General features: G+C 47.9%; 1 protein-coding gene across 1 annotated transcript; it reads left to right on the top strand.

Moving 5' to 3' along the window:
* The first annotated feature begins 16,794 nt into the window (after positions 1 to 16,794).
* LOC144102220 (uncharacterized) lies at positions 16,795 to 18,063 on the top strand. The gene is made up of 2 exons (XM_077635531.1): positions 16,795 to 16,941; positions 17,656 to 18,063. Exons 1-2 carry the CDS (start codon positions 16,795 to 16,797, stop codon positions 17,974 to 17,976), a joined length of 468 nt encoding a protein of 155 aa, XP_077491657.1. The 3' UTR covers positions 17,977 to 18,063.
* The last annotated feature ends 3,562 nt before the right edge of the window (positions 18,064 to 21,625 follow it).

Genomic DNA, 21,625 nt, shown 5'->3' with positions numbered 1-21,625 from the left:
CGAAGCTGCCATGGACGAGCCTCAGACGCTTAGCAAGCGTCCTTGCTTTTCGCTCCATTCCAAGCTTAGCCAAGTTAAGCCACTAGCAATTATTTTAAAAGTGCTGCATTTAAAATCGCGTGCTTCACCTGCTGCTCGCGCCTGATGCAGGGGGCTCGGACCAGGCGAAGCACTCGGCCCTGTTGTACCCTTCTCCGCATGAAACCCGCTGCATTCAGTCGCCGGAGGACCTGGAGGCGCCAGCGACGGCCAACGGACCGCGGACCAAGCGACAGGCGCTAGCGGTGCGCTTGGCGTTGATGGAGCAGTCCTCCGGGGCGTCGCTGAGCCATTACGACTTCCAGGAGTCTGTGAGTGCGACCTCTGTGCAGACTGCCTCACAGTTTGCTGAATATGGTGTTTAATGCTTATACAGGTTGTTTCACTTAAGAGTGCACACAGTTTTTAAAAAGAAGCTTTTTGAGTTATAAGAGCGCTTTTTTCTGCATAGCATTGTCAGTGACGTAGTAAATCAGAATACCGCTAAGGCGTGCTACCTACTAGTTAATAACACCCTAGTCGAAATCAAGAGGAAGAAATTGGCTTGGGCAGGGCACGTAATGCGAAGGCAGGATAACCGCTGGTCCTTAAGGGTAAAAGTGGATTCCAAGAGAAGGCAAGCATAGCAGGTGGTGACAGAAGGTTAGGTGGGCGGATGAGATTAAGAAGTTAGCAAGTGTAGGGTGGACGCAGCTGGCACAGGACAGGGTTAATTGGAGAGACTTGGGAGAGGCATTTGCCCTGCAGTGGGCGTAGTCAGGCTGATGATGGTGATGATGATGATGATGATTATGATGTATCCTGTAACCATTTAAGCAGTGCTCACATGGTTAACACTCCCGCTTGGAGTAGGACTGGGATCTAAATGAGTTCTACAAACAGGGAAATATGTGCTGCCGAGAAGTAGCAAAAGTCTGTGAAAGTCTGCTGTGTCCTATTAACACTTATATATGGCAAAGGACAGGGTTAATTGGAGAGACATTGGCGGTGGCGGTGGTGGTGAAAAGCATTTATTTATCTATATACACAAGGAGGTGCTCGGAGAGAGGCCCCTAGTGGGTCTCGCCCCTTACAATACAAGGCGGAGTCCCTCATTCCGGGACCCCGTTGGTCCTGACCGCTGCGCTGGTCCGAAGAAACAGTGCCTTTTGGGCGGATAGTTCCTGGCAGCCGAGCAGAGCCGCCTTCCAGACATGGGAGAGGCCTTCGCCCTGCAGTGGGTGTAGTCAGGCTGATGATGATGATGATGATGATGTGCTAACTAATAGGACGGTTATCTAATATTGAGCAGTTAACTTCTTAACCATTACTGTTAGGCAACTTAATTATTGAGAGGCGTGTAGACCACCGTAAGTCATATTCATATCAGTTTTTTACTTTCGAAAACGCGGTTACCCTCGGCGCTATGTCCCAACAAATTCTGGCTATTTCATCGAGTTGCGTGCAGTGGATAGATTGCTTTGCCTGCAAGCTTCTCGCAAGCGCATGTATTTTGGCGCGATGTAGGCAAAATTTGCTGGGCTATAGCGCCGAGTATAATAATAATAATAATAATAATAATAATAATAATAATAATAATAATAATAATAATAATAATAATAATAATAATAATAATAATAATAATTGGGGAAAAGGAAATGGCGCAGTATCTGTCTCATATATCGTTGGACACCTGAACCGCGCCGTAAGGGAAGGGGTAAAGGAGGGAGTGAAAGAAGAAAGGAAGAGAGAGGTGCCGTAGTGGAGGGCTCCGGAATAATTTCGACCACCTGGGGATCTTTAACGTGCACTGACATCGCACAGCACACGGGCGTCTTAGCGTTTTTCCTCCATCGAAACGCAGCCGCCGCGGTCGGGTTCGAACCCGGGAACTCCGTATCAGTAGTCGAGCGCCCTAACCACGGAGCCACCGCGGCGGGGCACAGCGCCGAGACTAACCGGTTTTTCGCAATCCTAAAAACATGCAGGACGACATGGGACGCACGACGCCTCGGCGGCGTCACGCGTCTCTGCCATCGACGGCCCTGAGTCTGGAGAAGTCGAGCCTTCCATGTGCTAAGTTCGCCGGCGTGCTGCTGGCCTCACTGATCATCGCTGCCCTCGTGGCTGTGCTCGCGCTAGCAGTTGCCGGCATCCGCACCTCCATGGTGACGGAGCGTGCCGTGTGCGACACCCAAGATTGCGTGGTGCACGCGCGTCGACTCTTGGCGCGGCTCAACACCGCCGCGGACCCTTGCAGGGGTGAGTGCGAATACCTGCTACCGTCCCTTACATCGGTTTCTTTAGATGGTCTAGAGACTGTCCCATAATACAATATTTTGGGGGAGTTGGTTATGTACTTCCATATTAATAGCGCAACGACGGCACAAAAGACCAAACAGCGCTGTATTGTCCTCCAGTCTTTTGTGCCGCGTTGCGCTGTTAATATTGAACTAAGACTGCGCATACATTTCTGTCCATAAAGTACATAGACTCTATATAGACAAAGCCTAGAGAACAGTCTATAGGCAATACAAATCCTATAGACAGTCTATAGACAGTCTGAAGATTTATGGCCATACACTTTTAGTAGACTTTCGTCCTATAGACTATGTATAGACAAAAAGAAATATCTACAGGAAGGCAACAGAGCCTATAAGAAGTATATAGACTGCCTATAGACCATTTTTGTAAGAGATCACACAACAGCGCTGTTGTGTCCTCCCCTTCTTTTGTGCCGCCGTTGCGCTGTTAATACGGAACTATGGCTGTCCATCGATTTCTGTCCATAAAGTATATAGACTCTATAACAAACCCTAGAGAGCAGTCTATAGGCAATGCAAATCCTATAGACAATCTATAGACAGTCTATAGATTTATGGCCATACACTTTTAGTACACATTTGTCCTATAGACCATGTATAGACAAAAAGAAAAATCTACAGGAAGGCAACAGAGCCTATAAGAAGTATATAGACTGCCTATAGACCATTTTTGTAACAGAGGACACAACAGCGCTGTTGTGTCCTCCCCTTATTTTGTGCCGCCGTTGCGCTGTTAATACGGAACTATGACTGTCCATCGATTTCTGTCCATAAAGTATATAGACTCTCTATAACAAACCCTAGAGAGCAGTCTATAGACAATATAAATCCTATAGACAGTATATAGAAAATCTGAAGATTTATGGCCATACACTTTTAGTACACTTTTGTCCTATAGACTATGTATAGACAAAATTAAATATCTACAGGAAGGCAACAGAGCCTATAAGAAGTATATAGACTGCCTATAGACCATTTTTGTAAGAGATCACACAACAGCGCTGTTGTGTCCTCCCCTTCTTTTGTGCCGCCGTTGCGCTGTTAATACGGAACTATGACTGTCCATAGATTTCTGTCCATAAAGTATATAGACTCTAACAAAACCTAGAGAGCAGTCTGTAGGAAATGCAATTCCTATAGACAGTCTATAGACAACCTAAAGATTTATGGCCATACACTTTTAGTAGACTTACGTCCTATAGACTACGTATAGACAAAAATAAATATCTACAGGAAGGCAATAGAGCCGATAAGAAGTACATAGACTGTCTATAGACCATTCTTGTAAGGGATGACCACCGCGATGTTTACATATTTGAACCTTTCAAAGCAAATTTATTTCAGTTTTAGCGAACTTTCGTTGAAGACTTTGCTTGTTCCCTCAGAAGTTTGTCCACTTAATCAACAACTTTTCAAAATGCGATGATTTTGGCATTTTTCGGCACTTTCAAAGCCGTCTTACAAGTTATCATTGAGACTTACTCTCGCTGAGGGCAGACCAAGTAAACAAGGACCTGATGGTCGATGGCAACCGACATTCGGTGCATTTCTGTGTTTCCTCACGGTCAGCGTGCCTTGTTACTCTGAAACTATAGAAATAGGATGTGCCGCTTTGAAAGAGCCATGCATTGACTTAACTCAGCCTATACGTTGAGGGGGCTGCCGCGTACCCACTAGTTATGCAATCGGCTGTTGCAAAGCTCTCGCCAGGCCCGGTGCTTTGATCCTGTGGGGTGGAGTGACAGGGAAAGTGAGCGTAGGACCGCACCTCGTCAAGAACTATGAGATACACCGTGGTTATCTTCGAGCAAGCTGTTGTTGCGTCCCTGAAATTAAATGATCATTATCAGAGTGTGGGTGACCAGTCTGCGGCTTACGTCAGCAATACGCGACGCAGACTTCCACACCTACGTGTGCGGCGGTGATCACCGCGGTGCCTCGGCCACTGCGGAAGGTCCGCAACCCGTGAGGGCTGCCCGCCGACAGGGCCTCGAACTGCTGCTGGCATTGGGAAACCCGGCCTCCGTGCTTTCTTCGAACTACACGTCGACGGCCGCCTTCAAGGCACTCAAGGCGCTAGATGCGTGCGAAGCTAAGCGTACGAACCAATCCGCCGGGCCTTTGGTGAACTTCATGAGGGAGCGTGGACTGCCCTGGCCGGCATCGCTCGTGAGACCACCAACGGTGTGTACCGAGTGTCCTGCCTCATAGATGAACGTTCGAGGATTATGCCAGCCGATTGTAGTGTCGCTTCTCCGAAAAAAAGAAAATGTTTGCAAAGTATTGGTAACATTTCGCTGTCCTTCCTGTCACTGTCTTTTCTGCATAAGGTAAAATATGTCCCACAGCAAATATCAGTCCGACTATGAGAACCTGCATAGCATTTTTGAGCTTACCGGGTAGGTTTTTCTGCGCAGAAGAAAGTGCGAAGAGCTTCTTACGAAATCTTTCCACCACTGGAAAACAAGCGAGAAATCCCCTACTTGCAAGTATTTAATAAACCACCCGCGCAAAGGCAACCGTGTGCCCGCAACCACTTTTAGTCCCTGAAGCGAAGCAAGTGTGCTTGAGGCTGATTAATGGATTTCCGACCACTGTGTTGTGTTACCACTACTGACAATAACCGCTTGCAGGAACGGGCTTGCCCATTTAAAACTGCTAGATGCCTCAGGTTGTAGACATGACATCGTCGCGAGGCCTTTTCTATAGTTGCATATAGTTGCATTCTAAGACACAAAGTGCTTACTTGACAGGCATAGCTGCACGCACTCTAGATCAAATTTTTCTATAGTTGCATATAGTTGCATTCTAAGACACAAAGTGCTTACGTGACAGGCATAGCTACACGCACTCTAGGTCAAATTTTTGGCACTGATGCTGACGTTGCACAAAGCCTGCTCTCGCTGAACGGCCCGCTGAGTGGCACCAAGGCATGATTGCTGTTGAAACATGCACACCATCGGGCGTGAGACTGCACGAACAGCTTCAAGAGTACCGTCACCTTACATTCTGTCTTTTTTCTCGTAGCTGTTGAAAGTGCTGGACATCCTGCTGGATCTGGCCATCAATTGGCGTGTCGCGCTCTGGTTCGACGTACGCCTAGCTGTCTACGGACCGGACGGAAAACCCGTAGTCGCATTTGGCGAGCCCTCGCACCTGCCGCTTTACCGCATGGAACAGCTCTCAGAACTGAACGCCGAAAGCTATGCCGAGGCGGTGTGGTTAGTGGCGTCATTCATCGCAGGAGGTACGGAGAAGTTGTGTGAGGAATGTGAGAGGCATGGTTTATGTGAGAGGCAGGTCCTCCCATACGAGCAGGCTCACGTTGACAAACAGTGGCCGCAACTCAGGGCGCAAAACACCTCTTTGATCAAACAAGTAGCGAAACTCCCAATGCGGTCCATGCATCGAAATCCGGAACTGCGGTTCAGTATTTGGAGTGTGGCAGGGCAGAAAGTTTGAGAATGACACTAGAAAGTTTTTTTTTTTTTTCAAATAGCTTGGCTGCGGGTGGCGAAAGATAAGAATTATTCCACATAGATGTAAGAAGCCTTAACCTTCCAGTGTATACTTCACCCGGCTAATGACGATGTAAGCGGCCCTAGATGATGACGACGGTCTACCTTAATTAAAAGGCTTTCAAAAGCCTTTCTGCGGTGCCCGCAAATACCCCACATGCATTTTCTTTGATATAAATCACAGATCAGCGCTCATTTTAAAGCGATAAAAGCATTGGGTAGCGCTGCTGCTGACATAAAACCAGCACATAACTAGAATTGGGATAATTATGTCTTTAGGAAACCAGCAGTCCTTAAACTTGATCAGGCATACTCCAGGTAGGAGACTTATTCAAAATTATGCGACAACAAAACAGTCATTTTTCTAAGGCAGGAGTGAATTTACGGGCAAATAACCCTGTAGGTGGAGGGCATCCCATTTCCTCAGTAGTTCCCGGCAATTTCTTCGTCGAAAAGAGGAGGTCAGAGCTTTTTGCGAGCGGAAAATTTTGACTCAGGTAACTCGTCGGACGCCCTCCCGCTCTCTTTGTTGTCATACCCCCCCCCCCCCCAACACCCATTTTCTTTGAATCCGCCCCCGAAGATAAGCGTGCTTGCTCCGGCTGGCCACGATTGCTTAGTAGCGCAGACTGTTGGAGCAGTTTCAGTGCGTTAGCATTAGAACCTCCATTAGCGGAAAAATTGTCCGGCGTTGGCGTCCGATGTGTGAAGCCTCGAGGAAGAAGTGGCGAAGTTGAGAGAGGGAACGGCGATAGGAGGCGGGACGAATAGAGGGACCGCGGTCACCAAGCGGAGTTGTGGGGTGTGAAGAGGGGCAAGGGGGTACGGCATGGCGCACTGCGATTGATGGACTGTATCATGCCACCGGCCACCATCAGCTGGATCACCAAGGCTCTAAGGATAACGCATACTCCTCCGCGTAAATCGCATTGATATTCTGCGACATTTTTTTTTAATGCGAAAGCATTACTAGGCTACGTCCCGTGTTTCGTGTCCGCGAAATTCGTCCGTACGATTATGTCGTTCTGTGACTAAATGTGCACAAATTTGATTGTTTAGATAGTGCGTGATGAGATCTTGCTGGGGAAGAAATTTGGTTGATGAGTTATAATTAGTTCAATAATTAAACATGAAAACTACACATAGATGTCACAATAGCCACGGACGTCGACATAACATCAGGACGTCACAACAGCCACTGACGTCGACATAACACCTGGACGTCCACCGATGACGTCATGGAACTCGTACTGGCTTGGAAAAAAAACGCGTTCTAGAAAATTCCATGACGTCACATCCGCTTACTTCACTACATGTCTATACGCAGAAGCAACGCAATGCATTCGCATTTCTCCAATGCGGGTCGCCGCAGTGATTTCATTTTTTTTTCTTTTGTAGGTACTGTCAAGTTTGCGAAGACAGCCGTCCATCAGCTGCGCTCAGATGAGACGAGTGTCAGGGTTGCCGTGTTGTCGGGCGAAGTTCCAGACGAGCACGATGCTCTTCTGCCTGCGTCCTTTATATTCCAGAACAGCAGAGGCGCCCTGGGCAACATAAGCAGCGACGAGTGGGCGACGCTTCTGAATAAGCACATCGGCGCTGGTGGCCCGTCGTTCCAGACCCCGGACACTATGGTGCTCGTGGTCCACAAGCAGTGGCTCGTAAAGCTGGCGGGCGTTTTTAGCGCCTTACCTCCTCCCAGGCTCCTCGATGTCGTCGGTTGGACGTTGGCCTACACGTATGCGTGGACCATTAACTCCAACCTGGACGTTTTCGCCGTTGGAACGAAGAGTGACGCGATGGCTGCCCACGACCTCACTGCTCGCATCTTGTGCTTCTTGACCGTGCACGAGTCCTACGGTATCGCCCAGGTACGCGCTGTGGTAGCGGACAATGGAAAATTAGACTGGGAATACACATTTTAACGCGATAGCGTTAATGCTTCCATTCTGCGAAAACTCTGGCGTTGTCGGTGTTGTCGCCGTTGTGAGCCACCTAGGTCACGTGACCTTGTGATGTCATAAAAATCTGCCCTGTCAGCAGACTACCAATCATGGCAGGTGGCGGTAAGGTTAATAATTTATTAAGCAATATTCATTGCCTCAGGGCATAATATGTAATAACGGGGATTGAAGGAGAAATGTGGTTAGATGACTGAAAAAACGTTGGCCCGTCTAATGAGGTCGAGGAGTGAGCGATGATGCGGGCCCTACGCTTAAGCGGTATATGAGGATCGATGGACTGTGTTGTGTTGTGAAGGGTATACCCTTCAGATCACGACCCCCAACACCTCTCTCTATGATTAATAAATGTTTTCACCACCACCACCAGGTACAGGATTCTCGTCGGTGGATTGGCGGGTTGAATTAGCATAATCCCATACGATCCAGAAGGTGATCACTCATCCATTCTATATAAAATCAATGGAACCGGTTACAACCATAGTTTTGGCAGGAAAATCGCTAGATGATCAGCGCTCCATCATTTTGTTCTTAAGATTGTGGTTAAGAAAGCATCCAAGTTTTTCTTCTCTTCGACAAAATGACTGGAAAAGATGGCCCTGTTCTCTTTTTTAATTTCCTTTCACTCGAGGATCAACACGATATTGACATTAAAATAGAATTTTTATCTTTTGTAATTTACGAACGATTCCCATCTTTTACTGGCAGGAGACATGGGTTTATACCTCCGCTTAAGGGATATGTGTAAACTGCTCTTCGTATCTTGGAGTAGATTTCAAATTACCTCCAAGCCTATATACTCTTGCTGTTTGGTCTTAAGGTCCGGATCTGCCACCAACACTAGCTCTAGATGAACTCCCTGACTACTTACAGCACTCTACTTCATAGCGAAAATTGTTATTCCTTCGCCTGACCAGTCATCTTAGTTTCGTATTAATTTTTGGGTGTGCCTTTGTTTCTGTCCTGTTTAGGCATACGCCACGCCATGTTGTGCTCTGGTTCATCCTTTGAGTTACTGAGCAGCAAATTTCCATCAGTAATAATAATTGGTTTTTGGGGAAAGGAAATGGCGCAGTATCTGTCTCATATATCGTTGGACACCTGAACCGCGCTGTAAGGGAAGGGATAAAGGAGGGAGGGAAAGAAGAAAGGAAGAAGAGGTGCCGTAGTGGAGGGCTCCGGGATAATTTCGACCACCTGGGGATCTTTAGCGTGCACTGACATCGCACAGCACACGGGCGCCTTAGCGTTTTTCCTCCATAAAAACGCAGCCGCAGCGGTCGGGTTCGATCCCGGGAACTCCGGATCAGTAGTCGAGCACTCTAACCACTGAGCCACCGCGGCGGGGCGAATTTCCATCAGTAAATATGAGGTTTATGAGATGTTCCCATTTAGCTCTCATGCTTATCTATACTACAACCCGACCTTCCTCATACTTTTTTTGGCCAAGCAGTGAATAACAATTGGCACCTCGTTTAAATGACATTTTCTCACTGCTTGAGTGTAGGAATTGTGGAGCGCTCATTGATACCGCTCTGAACACTATGAGGCATGTTTCCAGCGCAAAAACCACACGAACAAAGGGAGTGTTGACACCAGTAACGCCGGTGTCCTCGGAATCTGCTGTCCCTCGGTCCGTGGACATTATTTTTAGCTTTAATCAAGAACACCTCCCACTAGCCTAGCTGTCATAGCTCAGTGATCGCCCTTAAATGTGGCGCGTTTGCTTTTTTGTATATTTTCGCGGCAGCGTCTCTCCTTGCGTACTTCTGTTGTGGAGCGACATTTGTCAGCACTAATTTTTAACTGCTGGATATGCCCACTCGTGGTGTAAAAATTCAACGGGCACACAAGCTCCGCCTGAAGGGTATAGCTCGATAGCGTTGTCATTCCTTCGGCGGCCCTGGGTCCTCTTTGCATATTACTGTGCAGACACGAACGCTGTCCTTCACTTCATTTATTTATTTATAGTCTTTGCTTCTTTTTTTACCACAAGACACAAGGCATCCTTTTCACCAAGCTTGACAAACGTTCCTCACTGGTCGAGGTTTAGCGCACCCGGCTCACGACCTAAGGGACATCGTTTCGTGTCGCGGCCCGACCATTTTTCGTTTCGGTGCAATTGCTTTTTCTTCTGCAGAGGAAACAACGTAATGGTTGTGTAATGACGTCACGACCATGTAGACCAATTAGGAATTGAGCAGTGACTTCATCACAGTTGTGCTGCGGGATCGCTGTTGGTGTTTGAATTAACCGCGCAAGGCCATGTGGTTGTGACGTCACGGGACTCTCGACCAATCCGAATTTTCTCGTCGCAACGCCCACGCCGGACTTTCCGCTGAACGGGACCCTTAACGCTTTTGCGTTGACATCTTGTATTATGTATACCGCTTCTACGCTGCACTCCTTTTCCGGACGCTTTCCGAAGGCAACGCGGAGTGCAGCTAGGCCATAGCTGGTTACTGTTTCAACTTCCGCAGTCGGCGCCGCTCTTCCATGACGCGTTTCCGGTGGAGGAGCGGGAGCGGGTGGAGGCCGTGCTCAACCAAACGACCCAGACGATCGCTGGCCTGCTGCGCGCTTCGAGCGTTATCTCCGATGGCACAAAGGCGGAGGCAATGACCAAGTTGACGGCACACAGGAGTTTGCGCCTCTGGCCGGATGAGCCCTTTCTGCACCTCGAGGTACCGGTTTTGTAGCGAAACCTACATTGGCCACGAACTCTCAGTTTCGAGGTGCTCCCACCATGGTCGCACCGCACCGCGTGACCAACCACGTGACTTGTCACGTGACCAACCGCGTGACGAACCACGTGACAACAACTAATCAGACTAACCTGGACTTGCAATCAAAATTAACCAAGCTATGCCTTAGCTTTCGCTACGGATATCCTGGCATAGCCGAGCTAAGCCACTGCAAATTTTTTGACAGGCTGCGGATGAATTCGTGTTCTGGGAGCGCGTTAGGGTTTTCGAGGACGCACGGAATAATGTAACGTCACAGACGTAGCAGACGGTAGAATGAAGCTGGACGGTAATGTCGACTGCAGAACACCGCAAGAAGCTGCATTTTCGCTGGCCATGGACTGACCGGAATCGAACATCCGTATTAAAAAATTCCGGCACCTGCATAAACTTATCTGATGCGTCTTTAGTCGTATAATAGAGCGCACAGTAAAACGGGACACTAAGAAAGGTGTGGATGAACAGGAGCTCTCGTGTTATTCCCATTCTTGTCCTGTTCTTTCTTGTTAGTGTCCCATCTTGTGCGCTCTATTACAGCCTTCAGTCATCCTATAACCCCCATGGTCCAACACTCTAAACATAAAGGAGTAAGAAAAGAGTAAGCTGTCATCTAGCGCACTTCCTCTTATAAGAGGGAACACGCTAAAGGAGAGTTTACTCTTTTTTTACACCTATATAGGCGTATTCGTGTTTTTAGTGCAGGATATACACCTCTCGTACTCCACCTCTCCCGAACCCGACGAGAGATTCCTGCCTATGTCCTTGCCCATTTGTACGTTTGACAAGATGCAGTGGTAAATCTATTGAATTCATGGGTATCGGGTAAGAGTGGCAAGCGCTAGAGATAGTACAGGAGCATTGGTATGGGAATTCCTCCAATGGCCTTCACGCAGCAGATGATGATGGTAATAATGGCCAAAATGGACCTGTGGCTGAAACGTACGAAAGCAGTGTTTCAAGTGCACACCACCAAGCGCCAGCAGTTTTCAGGCTCAGTTGAGGCCGCTGAAATGCAGCGCAGTAATTAAACCCGAACTCGAACTCCACTTGTGTACTTTGTCGTAAGGCTCTGCAGTGGAATTCCCAGAACCGAGGTCGACTCAAACGCGACCATTACGAGGACATGGGCAGAATGTCGCCCACATCCGCCTTTCAAATGTTACCGCCGCTACCGGTGCGCCATCTACCGACTGCTAAGAGCATTTCGTGTTCATCTTCTGCGCAGGTTTTCGACCTTCTGTACAGCGATTTCCCACTGGACAGCGAGTCCTTCTTTGCCGCTTGGCTGAACTCGCGCAAGGCGCTCAAGGCGGCGCTCAGCAACCGATACCACGAAAGCCTCATGTTGGCCAGGTACGGGGCTTCTGCGAAAAAATAGACATCCGTAGCATACCATGTACCGTGTTAGCGTTACCGTTACCGAAGTACCGAGAACCCGCCCAGAGCCAGGGAGAATGCGTAGATCGCCTCGAAGACGTCAGATGGCGCCAGGTACCAGGCAGCTGCACGCGCGCCTACCGAATCAGGACCAATCAGCGCGGTCTCACTGGCTGTGTGCGGGATCCGTGAGGGATCCCGGTACTCCCAAAACGGTAACGGTAACACGGTATGCTAAGGATGCCTAATTTCACCCTGACGGTTCTCTCAAAATGAATGAACAGTTTGTAAAAAATCCAATCAGCAAAAGTTATGTTCTTCTTGATATCTTTTGGATCCTCTCTTGCCGCGTTTTGATGAGAGGTCCCGTCTCTTTACTTCGCTTCTCGGTTTCCCAATCGCTCCACAATCACATTACCGATCACGGTCATCGATTATAATCACAATTACCGATCACTTTACCGACTAGCAATCACCAGTCATTATCTGAGTTACACTGCACGACATATATACTACTGCACTACATCCTCATACACATATACACAATTTGTTTCAGTACAATGATTTCTATTCGATTCACTGAACGAATCAAATAAGGAATATTCAAAACTATTCGGAACGATTCGAATTTCGAATAGTTTTCAAATAACTGCCGCGTGGTTAGTATAGGACATGCCGTAGTTTCCTTCAAAGACTGTTTAAACTACAGGGCCCACTCCGACGCCGCAGAGCAACAATAACTCCAAGACTTGAGCAGTGCTTATCTACCTCTACAGTTTCACTTGAATATTCGTTATGTACTCATATTCGCACAAGTAGCGAATATTCACGTCAATATTCGATTCGTGTAGGGTTCGGTTCTTTCCTTCGTTGATTCGTGTTCGACTCGGTTTCTAACTACACTGTTCGTGTTTTAGTAAGTACGCAAAGCTATCCTACTCGTACTCGATCCAGTTTCGGAAAAGTACTATTCGTGCGGCCCTACTAAAATTTACTGCGAGTTAAGTGGCATGCCTTGCAGTGTATGTGGTGTCGTTTAGACACGGTGCTCGAGGGCGAAAATCGGGGTTTTAAAGATGCCCTTACAAAAATTTCTTTTTTTGTAAGGGCAGTCTATAGACATTGTAGACGTCTGTCTGCAATGCCTATAGACTGCCTATGGACAATTGCTAGAGAAATGTCTGTAGGCAATACTAATCCTATATTCAGTCGATACACAATCTATAAATTTATACACTTTTAGTTGACTTTTGTCTGTAGACAGTCTATAGACTATGAATAGACAAAATTAAATATCTATAGGAAGGCAATAGAGTCTATAAGAAGTTTATAGAATATCTATAGACCATTTTTGTAAGCGTGTTGGCAGCGCATGCTCTTCCTTAAATTGTTATTGATATTTAAAGTTGGTTATGTTGATCACTTATATGCTCAGAACAGGCCACGGGCTTGAAGCTAAATAATAGGTAGAGCGAGCCCGTCGCCTTTACACAAACCGCAAGGAAAAAAAGAATAAATAGATGGCCCAGAGGCAGCAAGCGTATGAATACAGAATTCAGGCAGTGAGTATCCCACAGGGGGTGGAAAATTGTTGGCAAAAATACGGTTTGAAATCGTGTCACGGTACGTTATACAGGCTGCGCTGATTAGAATCGTCATCATCAACATCATCATCAGCCTGACTACGCCCGCTGCAGGGCAAGGGCCTCTCCCATGTCTCTCCGGTTAACCCTGTCCTTTGCCAGCTGCGGCCACCGTATCCTCGCAAACTTATTCTCATCCGCTCACCTAACTTTCTGCCGCTACGCTTGCTTTCTCTTGGATTTAGCATTGCGATATTAAACAAACATTAGGTATCAGTAGTAAAGAAAACTTTTGGGAATGCAATACATAGTACCTAAAAAATATTGACACGAATTATCTTTTAAAGGATAACGAAATGAGCCGATTTGCTTTGTTTTGAAAATTTTCTGCGGATTTGCTGTAGATTTAATGGTTCAAACTATGTGGCAATAGATTATGCAATATAGTTGGTGTTAGTAATTGACCTTGATGCGCTGATGGAAAATTCTATTCTAATTCAGTTATATGCATTTGTAATTGGTGCAGTTGTAAGTATTAGTACGGACTGTTACTCGCTAACATTTCGTATTTTCCCCCCGCGTTTGATTACGCCACACCGTTTCGACCAGTCGCGAGTTTAGTAACGCCGCCACTTTTTGGGCAACGTTGGGATATTTGTGTCGATCAGCCATCTAACGCAGTCGCATTAAATCGCAAGCAGTGTGATTCTCTTCCGGTTTTATTCCGATTCCATTCTCATTCTATTTCAAGTCTATTCTTATTCTATTCAATTTGTTTCTTGTTGGTGCTGTTGTGAGTACTGTAGTCCGTTACAATTTAAGTCTGCGGTGAAGCTCCGCCCACATTCAGGACCCCCGTGCAGAATTTCTCCAGGACAAAGTACTCGCGAACCAGGCAACTTTTCTTGTTGCCTAAAAAAGAAGCTGGTCATAAGAGAAAAATTATAAGGCCTAGAATTATAATACTTGGATTATTTAATATAGTCAAACATGCCTTTGCTTACTCCGTTTACTTTTTTGATTACCATCGAAGTAGCACAGGACGCTGAGGACTGGCTCAGTGTTACCAACTGCTGTTTTTTTAAGCTGTGTCCTACTATAGCGCTGACTATTATTGGTCAGCATTTCGTCATATGCAACAATTCTGGACAAAAGCATTCTTGAACGGGAAGGAGTTCATGAACGCACTATTTTCATATATTGTAAGATTTCACTATAACAGTCAATACATCTGCAGATCTCCCGTCGACAGGCTTGCATTTTTTTTTTTGGTAATAACGTTTTAGCTGTCGTCAAAAAGCGTTCACATTGGTTTTCTATGGAAAAGCGATGGAAAATCTTTAAAATTTTTTTTGCTGCACATCGGAACATCACCTACAATATCTCCATAAGAGTACCTTACAATTTTCCAATATTTAATGTTTTTGCCCAACAATGTTGGACATGTGTAACGCCAGCATTTTTGGGCGACTCCGGGTTTTCGTGTCGATGAGCCATCTAATGCTTTCGCATTAAAAAGGCAGAAACCTGCGCGGCAAACTTTATTCGGTTGCAACGGCCACGTCCAGGTACCGGTGGCGGCACAGTCGCGTGTCCTATCTGTACTCGCTGAACCTGATGCGCCTCGGTCTGGCCGCCATGTTCCCGCACTCGTACTGGCGTCGCGGGTCGCAAGCCATGACATACGCTGGACTGGGCTTCCAGCTGGCCCGCCAGCTGGTGCGAGTCATGGACGATCGTGGACGCACGCTGGACTACGCCGGTCGACCGCTCTCCTGGTGGCAACAGAACTCATCTGTGGGTGTAAGGCGCGCGAAGTTGCGAGACTGTCGTCTCTCCGTTCATCACCGTATTTCCTGTCACCGCCGACGCATTCAGACAGGCCGTGTTCGTATCAAAGCCTAGCTGGTGCTTGTCACCAGGGTACGCGTCCCATCAGTGCTCGCTGGATAAGGATGACTTTGAATATGGAGTTCTGTGAGGATAGTTTGCAAAAATGGCTCATGCCTATATCTTGTGTAACGTACAAAGTAGTATGTTTTCAAGCAATGTTTTGGTTTGGGCTATAGGCGGCTCGTAACTGTAAGGGATTCTGAATACGGCGCAGAAGGGAATAAGGAACAGGACCACCGTTTTCAAGTTAATCGCAGAGTTGCGTAGCCTCTGTGATCCGAGCCGAAAAACCAACGTCGACGCATGCGTTTTAGTTGCGAAATCGCTAGGTGAAGGCGGCAACCGTAATTAGTTTTTTTTTCGTATTTTCTGGTGTATAAAAGCTTTATTTTCAGCGAGAATGGTCCCTCTGCGATTAAAACGCGGTTGTCTATACCGATACAAACAAACATCTATATCCTCAGTGTATATATATATATCCTCAGTGTATATACTTTCAGACTATAGCTTGCACCACGTACAGCCTTTGCCAAAAATATGCAGCCCAAGGGAACAGCTTCTATGTCGTTTAGTGCGGTCCTGTAGCACGGCTTCAAGTCCAAAGATTCACAGGAGGTGATAACGAGAGTTCATCTCCCTTCCTTGTGATTTGGAACGCTGGCGATGAACAACGAGCGACACAGCACAGCCCAGAATGAAACCCTTCGGGCTGTATATTTTTGACAAAGACCTTACTTTTGTACTCCCGAAGCCTTGCGTTTCCGCTGACAAGAAAACAACATACAATTGCATTTGATGCGGAAAATTAGTACGGCTGGTGAATTTACGGGGTAACTGCATAGAAAACACGCAAAGGAACGAAGTGACAGTTGCTTTACCATAATTTTAATAAAAAGTGCTAAAATACCCCCTACTTGGGTTGCAAAGAGGCCCTATCGCCCTTGGATAAAATCAACCAGGGCAAAGAAGCTAATGGCTGAGCATGAGTACGAGGGTTGTGCATAATCAGAAGAAGCGACGTCGCACCAATTTCTCTCGTGCGATGCCCGTCTCACTCAAATTAGCATTCAGTCCACAACTACAGCTAGCTAGCAATGCCAGCTACACAGCTGACATTGTTAGCAAAGAAAATCTGTTCGAACGAAACAACTTCGTTTGTGTCGAAGGCAAGCGTAACAGGGGAGGCAGAAAGTTAGCTGGGAGGATGAGATAAAGAAATTTGCGGGCATACGGTGGGCGCAGCTGGCAAAGGACAGGGTTGATTGGAGACATGGGCGAGACCTTTGCCCTCCAGTGGGCGTAGTCAGGCTGCTGCTGCTGCTGATGATGATGATGATGGAACCCTTGCCAGGAAGCAGGTTGGAAACTTAGGTAACATGACCTTGCGGCGTCATCAGAACCTGGCCCCCATGCAGTTAAATTGGTCACCCTGGAAGAGCAACCTGGGTACACAAGGCTGGGTGCACCTGTTATCGCAGGACACTGCCGTGTCGCTTAACCGCTGCACCATTGCTACAGGAAGGGTACGAGGACTTCCAGGGGCCTATGAATGTAAGGTAGAGAATGGTCTCGTGCATACATAGAAATTAACCCAGTAAGCTATCGCGTCATACGCTTAAGACGGAGATTAAGTTTCCCCTCCATTTTTTTTTCTGCACAATTCTGCTCTGGCAAACCTCACCTGAAACTCGTCCCGCAGTTCTAACACGTACGCCTCATAGCCGATGTGTTTTCCACGAGTTTCGGTGGTGCCATATAAGAGTTTCAAAACAGTTCACAACGGTTTGTGGATTGCCTAGACATTTGTGTAGGGGCTTGCAATTGTCAGTACGCAAAGGCTTACCACGTAGGAGAGGAGGAAAATCTTTATTTCATGCAAGAGAATTGGGTGGGGGAGAGACGAGCAGTTTGGTCGGCTCCCTTAGTCTAGGGCACCGCTGGATTTGGCTGCTTCGCAGACCTGGAATACGATCTGTTGCTGGTCGCTCAGGCCTCAGTGCACAGCGCCGCCTCCCACTGTTCGTATGTGTGTGGTAGGTTTGGTGGCTTGGCTGTGCAACCCCATGGTACTTGGAAAAGGTTCGGGCAGGCACCACACCACGGGCACTTGGAGTTATGCTGGGTTGGGTATATCACGGGTTTCGCTGTTTTCAGCGTTCTATATGTAGGTGCATACAACTGCACCCGTGTTGACGTCAATTTTTTTGCTCCGCGCTTGGGCCAACCACTGTCCACAGGACCTCGAATGCCGCCTGACATCCGCTCGGGACCCGCACGAGCGTCGTGCTGTAGCCGACCTGTTCGCCCTGGACGTGGCGTTGGCCGCCATGCAGAGAGCCGCCCTCACTGACACGTCACCGCTGCGGCTCAAGTCCCTGCAGGGCATGAACGGCGTGCAGACTTTCTACGTCAGCTACTGCAGCCACTTCTGCGACGACGAGCAGGCGACGCCGCGATCCATGTGCAACCTGGCTATGAACGGCTCTGGATTCGGCAGCGCCTTCGGCTGCGACGTGCCGCCCGCCGGTGGCGCCACCCCGCAGTGCCTGTTCGTCTGAGCCGCCGTCCACGTTGCTAAGCGCCACGGATCTAAACTGTCGCTGCCGAATTTTATTTCCACACTTTATAATTGGTACACAACGGTTGCGCACAGTTATGCTACGGTCAATTACCGACGTGTGTTGATTGCATAGAATGATTTCAAGGACAGTACTCGTGTGGTTAGGGCTATCATCCACTGGAAAATATCGAAAATGTGTGACGTGCTGGACGTCACGACGTATGAACTGATAATGTGCTAGTTTCGAACTATGTTTAATAACAACGTATCAGGTAGCAAGGGCAATATCGAAATGTAGGACAGCAGTATGAGGGGGAAAATATATTTCCCGAAGTTCATTTTCTTAGCCCTGGTCTTTATACAACACTCAACGCATAATTGTTTAAGCGCCAACCTCCTATTCATGTGGTCACTGGGTGGTTCATTTAGACAAAGGTGTAATCTCTATTTGCTGTATACATCTATGACTTTTCTCCAACTGCGTCCTTGCATTGTTTGCTTTGCCAATAGCTCTCTCCTAGACTACAATTTTGCCGCTGTCGTCTTTGTGGTGTGTGCAGGGGCCTACCGACTTTTTCCTAACTCGGAAACTCCAGAAAAGATGGCTTTCCCTCGTGGCTGGAAGCAAAGCTTGACAGTTTGATCACACTGGAGAGTACATTACGCACCCTCCAGTTCACGACTGCGTGCTTAGACTACTAAACAATACACTTCTTTGTAGCATCCGTGTTTCGTGCCATAGAGATTTGTACGTGAACGTGGTACCTCATAAGTTCCTTCACCGAATGAATGACGTCAGAGCAGCCGCCACGCTGACAAAGCATGCAGGAGCATAGCGAGAACCTGCGCTTTTCTATAAACTGCTTATCCTCGCCTACTCCAGCCTGCATCGTGAATTGCATCATGTCACCCGTACAAGCCATGTGTAGGTGTCGTTTCCCTGGATACGAAAATGACCTTCGCTACCTTTATCCTTTTATATAACGCTATTTTGTATCGCGCTATCACACTTGTCTAAAGTACGCAAACAGCGCACTGCAGTGGGTGGTTTGCGCCTCAGATTTCGAAAAAAGTCCCGCGAGGCAGCGGAAAATGTCGCCGCCAACGAACACTAGACGGTAGCGTTGAAGCGGCCTGTGAAGTACAGTGTCAACTGTGGAGCGCTGTACATACGGTAGTGCATAACGCAGGGAGTGAAAGAAGAAAGGAAAAAGAGGTGCCGTAGTGGAGGGCTCCGGAATAATTCCGACCACCTGCGGATCTTTAACGTGCACTGACATCGCACAGCACGCGGGCGCCTTAGCGTTTCGCCTCCATCGTAACGCAGCCGCCGCGGTCGGGTTTGAACCCGGGAACTCTGATCAGTAGCCAAGCACCCTACCCGCTGAGCCACCACTGCGTAATAATAATTGGTTTTGGGGGAAAGGAAATGGCGCAGTATCTGTCTGATATATCGTTGGACACCTGAACCACGCCGCAAGGGAAGGAATAAAGGAGAGAGTGAAAGAAGAAAGGAAGAAGAGGTGCCGTAGTGGAGGGCTCCGGAATAATTTTGACCACCTGGGGATCTTTAACGTGCACTGACATCGCACAGCACACGGGCGCCTTAGCGTTTCGCCTCCATCGTAACGCAGCCGCCGCGGTCGGGTTTGAACCCGGGAACTCTGATCAGTAGCCAAGCACCCTACCCGCTGAGCCACCACTGCGTAATAATAATTGGTTTTGGGGGAAAGGAAATGGCGCAGTATCTGTCTGATATATCGTTGGACACCTGAACCACGCCGCAAGGGAAGGAATAAAGGAGAGAGTGAAAGAAGAAAGGAAGAAGAGGTGCCGTAGTGGAGGGCTCCGGAATAATTTCGACCACCTGGGGATCTTTAACGTGCACTGACATCGCACAGCACGCGGGCGCCTTAGCGTTTCGCCTCCATCGTAACGCAGCCGCCGTGGTCGGGTTTGAACCCGGGAACTCTGATCAGTAGCCAAGCACCCTACCCGCTGAGCCACCACTGCGTAATAATAATTGGTTTTGGGGGAAAGGAAATGGCGCAGTATCTGTCTGATATATCGTTGGACACCTGAACCACGCCGCAAGGGAAGGAATAAAGGAGAGAGTGAAAGAAGAAAGGAAGAAGAGGTGCCGTAGTGGAGGGCTCCGGAATAATTTCGACCACCTGGGGATCTTTAACGTGCACTGACATCACACAACACACGGGCGCCTTAGCATTTTTCCTCCATAAAAACGCAGCCGCCGCGGTCGGGCTGCGGGTAAAATTGAAAAACTGAAAATTGGTTTTTTTTTTTACTGATCCGGAGTTCCCGGGTTCGAACCCGACCGCGGCGGCTGCGTTTTTATGGAGGAAAAACGGTAAGGCGCCCGTGTGTTGTGTGATGTCAGTGCACGTTAAAGATCTCCAGGTGGTCGAAATTATTCCGGAGCCCTCCACTACGGAACCTATTATCCTTTCTTCTTTCACTCCCTCCTTTATCCCTTCCCTAACGGCGCGGTTCAGGTGTCCAACGATATATGACAGATACTGCGCCATTTCCTTTCCCCAAAACCCAATTATTATTATTAAATTGGTTTTTGACGAAAGGAAATGGCGCAGTATCTCTCACATATCAGCGGACACCTGAACCGCGCCGTAAGGGAGAGATGAGGGAGTGAAAGAAATGAAGAAAAAGGAGCTGTAGTGGAACGCTCCGGAATAATTTCGACCACCAAAAGAATAGATTAACGGTCTTTGAGTAAATGGCACAGTAACTGCCTTCCCCTTTTGGTGGACATCAACCACACTGTGAGAGGAGGAAGGTGGGAGCGAAAGAAGTGGAAAAGAGATGACGTCTAAGAGGGCCCGGGAATGATTTCGACCGCCTGGGGATGTTCATCGTCCATTGACGTCTTTAATGTGTGCTGACATCATGCAGCACACAGCCGCCTAGCTCTTGCGTAAAATAGAACCCCACCGCGGCGGCCGCGTTTCGATGGAGGCGAAACGCAAAAATGCGTCCGTGGGCTGGGCGATGTCAGCGCATGTTAAAGATCCCCAGGTGGCGGAAATCATACCGCAGCCCTTTACTACGGTACCTATTTCTTCCTTTCTTCTTTCACTCCCTCCTTTATTCCTTCCCTTACGGCGCGGCTCAGGTGTCCAAAGATATATGAGACAGATACTGCGCCATTTCCTTTCCCCCAATAAAACCAACCATTTATTATTCCACAAAAAAACAATTTTGTTATTAAGAATATTTTAATCTCAGTGCTTAATGTCTTCAGTGGCATAGCTTGGGGCTCACTACCTTCAGCTGAGATAAAACGGAGCGCCGTGGTGAAGGTTCTCTAGACAATGGCTGCATTTCAAATTGAACCTACTGTTGCAAGGCGCAGTGATTCTCCCGTGACGACGCTAAGAACATTACGGCTACTCACAGACAGGTATCAACTTGACACCACCCTCGCCCTCTCATGTGACTAAATCATCGTCAAGACCCGCCGCGGTACCCCAGTGGTTCTGGCGCTCGGCTGCTGACGTGAAAGACGCGGGTTTGAACACGGCCGCGGCGGCCGAATTTCGATGGAGGCGAAATTCTAGAGGCCCGTGTACAGTGCGATGTCAGTGCACGTTAAAGAACCAAAGGTGGTCGAA

The sequence above is a fragment of the Amblyomma americanum genome, chromosome 8 (assembly GCF_052857255.1).
Source record: "Amblyomma americanum isolate KBUSLIRL-KWMA chromosome 8, ASM5285725v1, whole genome shotgun sequence".
In the NCBI taxonomy this organism is placed as follows: Eukaryota; Metazoa; Arthropoda; class Arachnida; order Ixodida; family Ixodidae; genus Amblyomma; species Amblyomma americanum.
Note: the sequence above shows the minus strand (reverse complement) of the source record. Positions and strands in the feature narration are given on the sequence as shown.

Bases quoted from the DNA above. Each gene is read 5' to 3' on its own strand.
- LOC144102220 (XM_077635531.1), top strand. From the start codon at position 16,795: ATGACCTTGCGGCGTCATCAGAACCTGGCCCCCATGCAGTTAAATTGG. The intron at 16,942-17,655 runs GTACGAGGACTT...CACTGTCCACAG, and splicing joins GCACCATTGCTACAGGAAGG to GACCTCGAATGCCGCCTGAC.